The following is a 12,787-nucleotide window of genomic DNA, read 5'->3' as shown; positions in this document are numbered from 1 at the left end:
TATAACGTGCGCGTCGTTCCGTTTCACATATTTATAAACAATCACTCGTGCTACAGATAACAAAAGTTTGGTAGCTATCTTACTAAACATTGCGTACTTTATAACTATAGTTTTGTTAATTTCGTACATTTGCTTAAGCTCATAAACAGTTGAAAAGCCACTTAATTGTTACAAAACTATTTTTTGTTAATAAATAAAGTAGTAAATTGAAGATAACATAATTGTTTGTCAAATATCTGAATGATATTGTTTCCTGATTGTTATTTAGGTAAAATTATAAGTATGCGATTAGATTTGGTTAAAATCAATTAAACACATTAACAGTTAGTAATTATATACAGTTTAGTTATAACAACATTACACAGTTTGTTAATAAATAGTCCAACATACTGATAATAAATAAGGATACATTTAAGTTAATTTAAAAAAACGGTTTCGTTGCCGCAGCCCTACCATTTTGTTTAAGTTGATTAAGTAAATAACAGCCCAATATTAAATTACTGCACATCAAATACAAAATAACATGACTAGTATTGTGTACACCACAAAATTAGTTTTGTAAATATAACTAAAATTTGTTTCGCTGTAACTTAAGTTGAACTATTTCTTAAAGTACTCAATTAGTTCAGTTAATTATTTCTTTCAGTGCAGCGTATATGTATAATAGTAGTGTTTCTTGGGCAAATCACGGAGCGCACAGAACAGAAAAAGTTGGCAACAGGCAGTAACAGGCTACCAGTGAGCCAGTTAATGGCCCGTTGTAGCTTTTATTGCATCTAGTTTTCAGCTGAATTAAACAGTAAAGTCTTCGTCACACAAGCGCGTTTTCCGGGCAGGGCGTGAGTGGGGCGCGCCGCTTTTACATATAAAACGCTCGCGCCCCGCCCGGAATACGCGCCTGTGTGAAGAAGCCTTAAAGCATTTTAATTTCTGTGCTACTTCGTATGTCACAGTGACAATCAATAGGGATCTCATGTTATTGTCGCTGTGACAAGGTACGAAGTGAAACAGAAATCGTTGCTGCAACCAGGCTAGTCCAGAGTGAGTGGCCCAGACGATTACTCTTGGAGTTGACCAAATATAGATACGAGTAGGTACCTACTACCTAGAGCTCTATTAGCCGAGACTTGTGCGGCTTTTAAACCGCAACCCCAGTTTAAACCCCAGCTCGACTTATCTATGAAACTTTAGGTATTTGATATTTACCAGTCGGCGAATTCGGCGAAGGAAAATCGTGAGGATACCGGACCGGATACTTCTGGGTAGGAAAGTCAGATTTCCTAATAAAGGCAACGCTTAGGTACCTACGCCAATTTTTGAGTGATCCTGAATAGAGAAATTGTGTAAAGGTTTGTACAATTGCTGTTAGATAGATGTTTTATCAAAATTTCTCAAATCAGCCTAAAATCGTCTCGTTTTTATCACCGCACCTCCCGCCAAAGGAGCAAAGTTCCTCCTCACTTCTTAGATACATGGCACACCAAGAATAAGCCGCCATCTCGCTCGTTTCTTCCCAGAACGTGCAGAATGTGGAATGATTGACATGGGATTCTTCAAGACTGTCAAGAAGCGGGTATTTAGGGTTCTCAAGGGTCGGCAACGCTTAAGTGGCTCCTGTGATGTGGCTTATGTCCATGGGCGACGATAACCGCTTCCCACCAGGCGGCTCGTCTGCTCGTTTGCTGACTATCACATAAAAAAATGGTAGGTAGCAGAATATTTGTATTTATGACTGAATTTTGTCAATTTATTTAGAAAACTATTTTGGAGATTAACTTGACATTCAAACGACATTTTTAAACCTTTGACTTATTAACATGTATGTTTACCGTATAGTTCCACGGACGCCTCTATAGTACAAACCCAGACTTTGCTATGCGTAAACAAGCACGAATTACTAATTTAACCTAGCGTACCAAACCCTGGTACTAAACGTCCAACTTCTATACAGATGCCATTGAAATTACGTCCTTTTATAACTAGGGGCCCGCACGTGTGTCGGCATACACTGGATCAGGTTACCTTGACAATGAAACCCTAGCACACGTGCCTCCTAACCACCAACTAACCATTAAAGTCGACTTTACTCCATCGGAATAAAATTGAAACTCCGACGTTTCTAATGTGATAAAGCGGCATGGTTAGCATGGCCGCGTCATCGGTGAACTTCGAGTCTTATCGTTATTGGATTATCGCCTTGTTAAGGACACGAGGGTACACATGTGGTTTTGAAAGGTGAAGTATAGGTGACTGAAGCCAGAGAATGTAGGCAAATGTTTATGCCTGGGACACGAAACCCTCGGTGTGTGGTGTGGCCCCTGGGGTTAGGCCTTAGTGTATGGTAGGATAAATATTGACGTTTGAAAATATTGTTAAATAATTTGTCACGCTATTCTCCATGGTTTAACCGCTGCTTGTGGGGACCTAATTGCACGTTCTAAATCTTGTTTTTAGATAAAGTTTCAGTTCGATTGCCCCGATTTGTGCAATTGATCTGACATTTTAGTACAAAAAATATGTTTGGGGAAATTGAACTGTATTTTTATTACGTAATCTGGGATATAAAAACATTAGGCACATTGCTAAACTGCTGAAGTCACGCTAAAACGCTGTAATTAAACTCAATATGGTGCAACAACATGATCCGAAGGATCATAAAAAATATTCAGAGTCATTCTTGTTCTAAAAAAATAAGGCGTATTATATAAAAATATTGACAGTGACATCTTTACTTTAGTACAGTGGCTCCTAACCTTTTCAGTCCGGTCACCCCTATGACTAATTAGGGAACCTGATTTTACCCCTCCTCCCAATGGTAATAAAAAATAAAACGTGTACGTTTGTTGTATTGTTAAATTAGGTTAGCTTATAACCCCCGTGAAATACCAGTTTTACCCCCAGGTTAGGAACCACTGCTTTAGTAGATACCGAGTGTTTGTCCAAAAGTATGAAATTCAGAACATTCTCGATTTCATTTGTTTTTATTAAAATACATTCTATCTTTTTATCTTTATCACCTATCGCTAGATAGGTACGTAATCAGTTATTGCTCAGTTAATATCATTAATAAACAACACGACACATAATTACTATGTAAATAGATACGTGTGTACTTGTTATACCTATACTTCTGACATATTAAGTTTTAGTTAAAATTCATTCAATGTTAGGTACATTGTAAGTGAATTACCTTATTTACTAAGCGAGAGAGAAGACTTCAAACATTACTTTAAGTACCTACTAACACTAACAGTGTACGGACCAAGGTCTGAAATAATTGATTTTTACTTTTATTTATTTATTTATTTAAGAAAATTTTATGACTGCCTTAGGTACACTGGCGTTCAAAAGTGCATGCCGCACGATGCAATGATGCGATGCGATGATGTGCATGTTTCAACCGTAATATTATGGCTCTTCTACACGATGGGCCAACGCCGGCCACTCCAAGGGACGCAGCCATGCGGTAGAATGAGATAGCAATATCACTTGCTCCCTCTAACGCATAAATGCGTCCCTTGGAGTGGCCGGCGTTGGCCCATCGTGTAGAGGAGCCATTAAGGCATAACGGTCGACATCTATCCATGCACTTTTGAACGCCACTGTACATTTCTCTTCTCTGCTCGTAACTCGTAAACATTTCTTTGACGTCATAGTTGACGTTATTACATAAATGTATTTCTTAAAGACATTAGCGACTCGTGTCGTAGGCAAATTGAATTACTTATGCACGCGAGCCTGATCTTGTTTGCAGCGTCTCGTGATAAATAGGTCATGCTAGACTTCCTAGGTATTCAGGGGTCTTGGGTTCTAACGAAGTTACCGAAGTTATGGTGCTTTAAATTACAAGAAGCCCTAGCTTCTTGCTATTTTCAACCTCTTGAAACCTCTTGTTCTTTATTAAGTCTGTTTGAGCGCATTCTATAGAGATTTCTATCTATAATATTTTTTTATCTTTTGCACCTGACTGTGACTTGTTTGCTGACCAAAGTCATAAACTTTTTAAAGATTTTTTACGTTTTTGCGGATCAAACATGCAATAGGTAGCTTATTAATAGCTTTATTATTACTTACTTAATTTTACTACTTACTCGTAATTTTACAGTGCATTGGTGTTAGCTGTAATGCTGTAAAATTTGATTTCAATAAATATAAATATCTATCTTTAAAAATTAATCCTGTTGTGTCTTATGTAGAATAGGTATAATCTTATGATTATGACGACATAGTGTCAGCGTTTTATCAGTTAACGATTAACTTATTTAACCGTTTTTACTGCACAGCAAAAGGCAATGGATTCCTCTATACTCGTCAACATCCTCATCTAGATTTTGTTTCAGAAAGTTATTACACATGATAAACCTAAATAATATTACGTCTGTCGCGAATCCGCATCATTCGTCTCTCTTACACTATATATGGTGCTTCCTGTAACAGGAGCAATAAATTAAACTGTAGGCTGTACTCCTCAAACTGACCAACATTTGTTCAGCAACTTTAGAAAATAACTCATATTTTGATTTTTATTACACTTTTATGTTTATTCTAAGACGCAATGTATTGCAAATTTTGTTGTGTTTAAAGCGTGACAAGCAACGTCAAACACACTGATGTCAGCGTACATTGAAGGCATTATTTATTTTGTATGAAAAACAGGAAGTCTAAAGGATTCATAATTTTTAAAAGTTGCTGAACAAATATTGGTCAGTTTGAGGAGTACAGCCTTTAGTTTAATTTATTGCTCCTGTTACAGGAAGCAGAAAGAGAATTTAACAAATTCACAGCCATGCTCAAAGGATTTGTTCGTTTTTTCAGGAAACATAAGCGCGGTGTTCACATACAAATGGAAGGGCGAGGAAATAGCCCGTCTCATCGACAACAACACCAACGTGACCATCGGCATCATCAAGGGCCGCACCTTCACACACATCAACAACAACATCAATAAGTAAGTATGCTTGTTCATACAATATCCCTTCATCCTCCAGTTCGATGCGATACGTCTATTGATGGGGGTCGTCATTCGTCAGAGCGTCAGCTTTTCGTACGTTGCTTTGACAAATTTACTGTTGATGAATATCTTAAGGGAGAGTCGTTTAGCGTTCATATATAAGTATATTCCCACTATATGTATTGTATTTTCTACCGATTCTGAAGGAAAAGGAGGCCAATTTGTCTCTGACTTACCTCCTCATAACTCTCGTAAGTAACGTAAGTTTTACGACTCGTCTTGTCCGTCAAGTTCTGGGGTTACCATGTACCTGATGTACCGAATATTAAATTGCTGCTTAAAACATACTTATTTTATGTTCACAACACAGTTTAAAAATACGTAAAATTACATACAAAACTTATTAGGATACAGCGATGAACCTGATGAAATAAATGGGAGACATATGTATTATATTTTATTACGTATGGCATAAGCCGTATGGGATAAGCCGGGTCCACTGCAGCGATCTTAGATATGTATTTGATGTATGAAAATTCATGTAGACCTTCCTCGTCTATGACACACCATCGTCTATAAGATAACAAAAGAAAATGCAATGTTAATCTTTGCATATCTTGATAGCGACGCGCGACGCCTTTATCTATCTTGGTTGTAAAAAAGCCTTTCAGAACGTAGTGATCATCATCTTTGAATGAAGACCTGGCGTAAGTTGGTCAAATGGTCACGCGACGTTGTCACGCGAAAAACCGCGACGTTGTTTCCGTGTTATAATATAATAATATTCCGTTTCTGTTCCGCCACCTTGCGGCTAGTCCCCAAGTCCCAACACAACGCAAACGAGCACTTAGCACTTACATAGAATAGTTTGGTGTTGAGCCGTACAAAACGCTTAGCTTCCAGCTTTTTAATACGAACAGCTAAAAAAACCGGCAGACTCCTTAACCATTTGAATACCTACCACACGCGGATACGGCGCGTCATTTTGAACCTTGTCGGAATGCGCGAAGGCTGATATTGGGCTGTAGAGTGTAGTCGCCAGTTGACGTATTTGACAGTCAAGGGTTTAATAAGACCCGGATTCCACCTTACACCCATCGGGCTTTTGCCTTGAAAATGGCACGCTTGAACCATTCAGCTACCATTGCATGAGAAAACCCCATTAGCAACAAATAAACCATTGTAAGATGCTGCACAAACTTCCGGGAAAATTATAAGTAACTACAATTACGAAAAATTAAGTTTTTTCTTACTTTATTGTAGGCTTATGAAATTAAATGCGTACGTTACTCAGGGGCCATTACGATGCCTAGCGTGTCCACGGTCCATAACAAGGAAATTTCCTCACATTTCCAATTTCCGCAATGCTGATACTAATATTCTTTCCATTTGTGGTTTAGTAACGAGATCCTGGACAAGCGTCCAACTAATGTGACAATGATTACGGTAATCTGTCTGATGCTCAACACCGCGACCGATAATTTTGTTTAGAATGATAGTCACGTTAAAGATGACACACGCTACACCGGGCCGAGGCGCGTCCGTCAAGCCATTTTCTATGACGGCTGATCGGTGATCACGTGGTGCTTTCCATAGAAAACGAAGCACCAGAAGCTCCGGCCTGGCCCCAGCCCGGTCTAGCGTGTCATCCTTTAGACCAGCGGTCGGCAACCTTTTAGCAGCCAAGGGCCACATAGTAGTTAACGAAGTTGACGCGGGCCGCACGTTGTTAATATTTATGACTTTATCAGACATTGTCGTTTGTCAATATTACATACAAAATAGCCAGGGAGGCTCGCGGGCCGCAAGTGACAGTTTCACGGGCCACATGCGGCCCGCGGGCCGCGGGTTGCCGACCGCTGCTTTAGACAGAAGAGCGACGATGCGGGTCCACTCCACACGCCGCTCCGGTGTGAGAAACGTGTGGCCGAGCCAGCGATGCACGTATGTGTCCCGTTTGCACGTCCAGCATCAGAATCCGCGTCCAATTGAAATTAACACATTCAATGCCGAAAACCCGACTATCGGGTATTTTATGATTTCGTTCCCAGACCGGACGACCCGATAGTCGGGATCGTGGTACTACAGCTTTATATGACGAAATTTTTGTGGCCTGCCGCGGATGTCTTGTTTGGCTGGGTGGCAATGAATGTACTGTAAAATGGGATTCTTCCATTTCAGAACATCGGTGCTGTTCGTGTCAATATCGTTCATCGTGCTGATGGTGATCAGCCTCGCGTGGCTCGTCTTCTACTACATCCAGCGCTTCCGCTACATACATGCGAAGGACAGACTTTCGGTGAGCATGTGTACAATGTATTCATAATTATTTTTTCTACTCGTCGACTTTAAAGGTTGAATTAAGACTTCGTATACCAAACTGTACCAAATTATCCAAGGAAGGATCCAAGGTATAAGATCATCCGGACGAAGACGTATCTCATGGCTCAAAAATCTCCGAACATGGTTCAAACAGAGCATACGCTCATTATTCCGCGCAGCTGTGTCTAAAGTTCGTATAGCCCTCATGATAGCCGACCTCTGGTAGGAGATTGTACTGGAAGAAGAAGAAGATACCAAATTGTAATCTTAATGACGTGTCGCCAAAGAACAAAAAAAGACATCAACGCGCTACTATTTAATGATTAAGAAGTGCGTTGATGTCTTTTGTACTATATTTTTGTCTACTGATATACTTATCTAATTTTGTTTAATTATTAGCTTTTATAGTAGATCAAACTATAATGACGACATAGGTACTACTTTGAAGTTTAATATTTAAGAGACTATGAAACGAAATATTCAGTACCTATACAACGATTTTGATGACCGTATCCATAATAAATCCAGATCAAGTTCATGACCTGTTATTAAAATCAAAATACACCTCAAGGACTGATGCCTGTTCTCGGCATTTCTACTCGTACATATCATCAAACATACTTACGTCATAGATGGTGCAATATACTTAATGATATTATATAATTTGAACCGGTATGACTAGTTTAAACGACGACACTTGTTGTGTCTAATGCGAATTCGACACATGTCTAAATATAACAGTCAATTTTAAAAGATAATAGTTCCGTGCAACAATTTTTCAAGCATACAGTTTCCTCAAATAAGTTGCATAAGTACCTATTGTGTTTTATTTTTAGTTTATAATCATAGTAAGTTGAAGATTTTAATGTGTAGTAAATATTTTATGACTGTTTACCTGTTTTCAGAAACGACTTTGCTGTGCAGCGAAGAAAGCGTTATCCAAAATACCTGTTAAGAGTTTGAAGACTGAAGACAGAGTAAGTTAAAGTTATCAATCGTACTTCTTTATTTAATTATTTCTGCCTTAAGTTCAGTAGTCTTAAGATTTAATATTGGACTTCTTGGACCACCAATTGTTTGGAAGTATTTACTTGGTTGGCGCGATGACCCAAAATGAGTCTTGGTCTCCCCAATCTACCCGTCCACCGATACTTAGGATAACCTACAGGGGCCCATTTCTTGAACGGTATTAGACTAATATTATTAGCCCACGAACTGTCAAGTCGTATGGGTTACCATGGCAACACACTAATAATATTAGACTAATACGGTTCGAGAAATGGGCCCCAGGATTGCTTCCAGTCGGTCGACCCAAATAAGGATGTACCTACTACATGAAAAAAACATGTCATATTATGTTTGATGTTTTCAGGAAGTCCAAGGCGACGGCGAGTGTTGCGCCATCTGTATAGAGCCTTATAAAGTGTCCGAGACGCTCAGATCTCTGCCTTGTAGGTGAGTCAATACAAATTATAAAACTATAGATAGGATTACTACTACGGATGGCATGGAGGAGAGGTAGTCTAGCCATAGTTGCCCAGATTTAGATAGGTAGTAATTCGTATTATGAAATAATAATTAATTTGATTTTTGGAGTTGTGTACTCTGTCATCGTCAAAGATACTTATGAATTCCATGTTATTAGGGGGAACATGTCAGTTTTGATATTTCCGAAGAAAAAACTAATACATTTTCTTAGTAAAGTTACATGATAAGTAAAATACATAACAGAACTATTAACCGTCGATGATTTTCAACAAGAAAATAAACTATTTGTGTTACACTGCCTAACCAAACAGCTACATATTGTTTGATTTACCCGAGTTACTAATTATCTTGTGTGTTTCCAGACACGATTTCCACAAGAACTGCATCGATCCTTGGCTCCTAGAGCACAGAACGTGCCCGATGTGCAAGATGGACATACTCAAGTATTATGGCTTTGTGGTAAGTTTTTTCTTTGACGGCTTCCTAGCCTGTAGTGGGTAGAAGCAGGGTCCAGGGTTTGAATCCCAGTAAGGGCACTTATCTTCCGTCTCTCCCTCAATACTGAGGATCGTGACATCGTGTCTTTCTGTTGAAGACCCAAGGTCTGGTTGTTAAGGGCATTATTATGTGTGTTTATCATGAATTATTTTTTCTGAGTTTTGGATGTTATGTATGTAACTATGTATTCATCTACATACGGATGTATATCGTCGCCTAGTAGCCATAGTAACTTTGCTTAGTTTGGGGCATCTAACTAATATACTACCCAAACAGCCATTTGGATGAATGTTCGAGCTTTTTAACCGCTCAGTTCAATTCAAACGTCATTGTCGTTGGATCTGGCCAAATCACACTTGGTTTTACCTGATTCGGATTCCAAATCAGTTCCTTTGGTTTTCCGAGTAACAGGAAATTAACGACAGAATTTTACAAAAATGTTTGGTCTTGGCCACATATTATTTCTCGTAGAATCTAGTGATCGCCAGAGTATATAAGTAAGGTAGGTTGAGTAAGTATATAAATAAGTAAGGTACGCAAATATTACAAACTAAAGTAATTCATGCGAAAATATGAAAATCGAAACCAATTACTTTAAAACCAATGACCATGACGACCGATAGCGGAGGTTAACGGACGATAATCCATCGTGACACTAGCACAATGAAATTAAAGACTAAAGTGCAATCGGAGATACACGCTCGAAACACAAAACATTAACTAATTGCTTGTTTACTTGTTAAAACAAGATTACATCGTGTAGGTCGGATATTGCCAAAAATAAGGTAATGAGATATGTGTATGAGTTTATTTTTGTCTGTTGGTCACACTTGTTAATCAGTCTCTGCGTTATATTAGGTTGCACCAGGCTTAGTTTAGGAATCAAGGAAATATCTAGAATAAAACACTTTGCGGCACTTAACATTTTTAATATCGCTCTAGGCGGTGGCTTTTTCCATTTTGTTTTTCAAAACCCCCCTCAGTAAAACTGATCAATTCATACGGATTTTTAACAAAACATGTTCCGACTGAAGTATTACAGGATCCCCATTTTCACCCTCTTAGGGGTTGATTTTAAAATTTATTTGTTAGTGGAATTCTACATTATTGGAACAATATGTGTTCGTTATTTCAAGATCATACAACGGGCCAGGGGTCGACAAACTTTTAAGAAAAGCAGAAGAAACCGCCAGTATTCGGAAGCTCAATGAGCGGCAAATGTTGATTTCAGGGGTTTAAGAACTCTCAACTATAAATTTTTTGGGTGACATGAAGAGCCGCACGTGTGCCTCTAAAGAGCCGCGGGTTGCCGACCCCTGGTTTAACCTGTCCGTTGGCTGTCAGTATCTAAGGAAATAACCTTTAGCCTTTTTCCCGTAGTTCACTGGAAGCCAGGAGAGCATTCTTCAGCTGGATGTGGAGGAGGCTCGCAGCCGCGCCATCAGCCCCGCGCGGAACCGCCATCCGCTCACACTGGTCAGTCATCATCATCACAGGCCTTTCCGTCTATTGCAGACGATTTATGCATTGTTTAGGCAACGGGTTTGGTGACTGTGGAGGCCGATACGTGAGCGGCACGACCTCCCACATTTCTGGCATAGAAAGCTCATGCCACCTAAGGTTCCAGTCCCGGTTTGCTTTCTACATGGTTTGGTTTAAACTGGTGAGTACGCCTAATAAAAATACGCATCCAATCTTTATTTGGATAGTTATCGCGTACTTATTGCGCATCTTTGTAGTCATGATTTTATGTTTGTGTGCATCGTTAGGCAAGATTATTGCTGGCGCAGATGGGTTCTTGCAATATTTGAGACGTTATCCCTTCTTTATAAAAAGAACTTGTCCGCAGCTTTGAATATTACCAAATATACCATTTCCTGCTATTAAAATAAAATTGATTGGTTAAAAACCTCTTGCGTGGCATAACAATATTTGACTTTGTCAACATGCGCACAGTACAGTTGCGTCGCTAGCGGCACAATTCCCGTGGGGTCATTTTTGAGCTACACTTAGACTTCTATAGGGAGCGTGCATGAACTATAGGGGGCAGCATTGGAGCCGTCAGATTTTTGGCGCGAGGCGTGAATGTGAAGTTTATGCTTCCGATGTAGCCCAGAAGATGGCAGATGCTATGCACAAGAAAACGTACGAGAACGGTAGATGGCAGCACTTTCTTGGGCAATGTACATGTGTATGTTTTCGATTCAGGCCACAAGATGGCAGAACCTCCAACGCGGTCCCCATAGTTATTCAAGTTGGTCGCATACAACTGAATGAATAGCAGTGTCACAGAATAAATAATAGTACTAAGTACAGAAGACTCACTCTCTAACAAAAGGCGTCTGTTACGATCAGCACAGATATGGCCGCTAAGTGGCGACAGCGCCACGCGCGGCTTATGGCTTTCCCCAAAATTGGGGCCGAACGGATGTACTTTTAGCTACCTGTAGCAAAGCGACGAAATCGCGGAGAGAGACACGTCTGGCAGTGTGTAAAACCATAGAGAAAAAAATACATAGAGTGCTCACTCCATACATCAGTTCAGACTATTAATTTCAGTGTCTACATCTAGCATCGAGTAGCGGAACTATCAGTTCTGCTACTTGACAATAGATGTAGCACCGACCGGAAAGTCTTATCTCAACAGCATAAGACTTTCCGGTCGGTGCTACATCTATTGTCAAGTAGCAGTACTGATAGTTCCGCTACTCGATGCTAGATGCTAATAGTCTTTTTGGTACTAAAACTGATGTATGGAGTGAGCACTCTATGTATTTTTTTCTCTATGGTAAAACCTACGTTGTTGTTTCAGCTAACGAGCGACAACTCGTACTCGGAGGCGGGCAGCTCGCGCTCGTCGCGCGCGTCGTCGCCCGACGAGCTGGCGCCGTCGCTGCCGCGCCGCGACACCGCCGACAGGTAACATGTCTCTTATACACCTCAAAAATACATAGAGTGCTCACTCCATACATCAGTTTTAGTACCAAAAAGACTATTAGCATCTAGCATCGAGTAGCGGAACTATCAGTACTGCTACTTGACAATAGATGTAGCACCGACCGGAAAGTCTTATGCTGTTGAGATAAGACTTTCCGGTCGGTGCTACATCTATTGTCAAGTAGCAGTACTGATAGTTCCGCTACTCGATGCTAGATGTAGACACTGAAATTAATAGTCTGAACTGATGTATGGAATGAGCACTCTTGTCTTATTATATTTCTCTATGACCTCATTATTATAACATGTGAAGGAATTAGTATACCATAATTATGATACCTGAGATATCCGTGAAGCATTCAGGGCATGGCGAACCTACTTTAGTAGAGAATGCTTCACGGATAATTTTAAAGTTAAATGTACGACGTGTACGTGCTCAGTTTGCTACATTATCTAGAATTTTCCTTCGGCTAAGTTCTACTGTGAGGCACACACCTAATTATCGTGGAAAAAAAATGAGTGAATGAAAAAAAAACAATCTGACACTTCCTAAATGTTGGAGTTTAAAAAATCAGTCAGCGGATCGAAAAA

At 39.7% G+C, this 12,787-nt stretch overlaps 1 protein-coding gene across 1 annotated transcript in view; it reads left to right on the top strand.

Moving 5' to 3' along the window:
• LOC134654622 (E3 ubiquitin-protein ligase goliath-like) overlaps positions 1-12,787 on the top strand; it is a 60,535-nt gene that overhangs the window by 46,477 nt on the left and 1,271 nt on the right. The window contains exons 4-10 of the mRNA XM_063510089.1: positions 4,816-4,948; positions 7,133-7,250; positions 8,179-8,250; positions 8,646-8,728; positions 9,124-9,220; positions 10,640-10,735; positions 12,072-12,178. Of these exons, the coding sequence (XP_063366159.1) occupies positions 4,816-4,948; positions 7,133-7,250; positions 8,179-8,250; positions 8,646-8,728; positions 9,124-9,220; positions 10,640-10,735; positions 12,072-12,178 (706 nt within the window). The remainder of the gene's footprint in view (positions 1-4,815; positions 4,949-7,132; positions 7,251-8,178; positions 8,251-8,645; positions 8,729-9,123; positions 9,221-10,639; positions 10,736-12,071; positions 12,179-12,787) is intronic.

This window comes from Cydia amplana, chromosome 15 (genome assembly GCF_948474715.1).
Source record: "Cydia amplana chromosome 15, ilCydAmpl1.1, whole genome shotgun sequence".
Classification (NCBI taxonomy): Eukaryota; Metazoa; Arthropoda; class Insecta; order Lepidoptera; family Tortricidae; genus Cydia; species Cydia amplana.
This window is presented reverse-complemented; position numbering and strand designations above follow the sequence as displayed.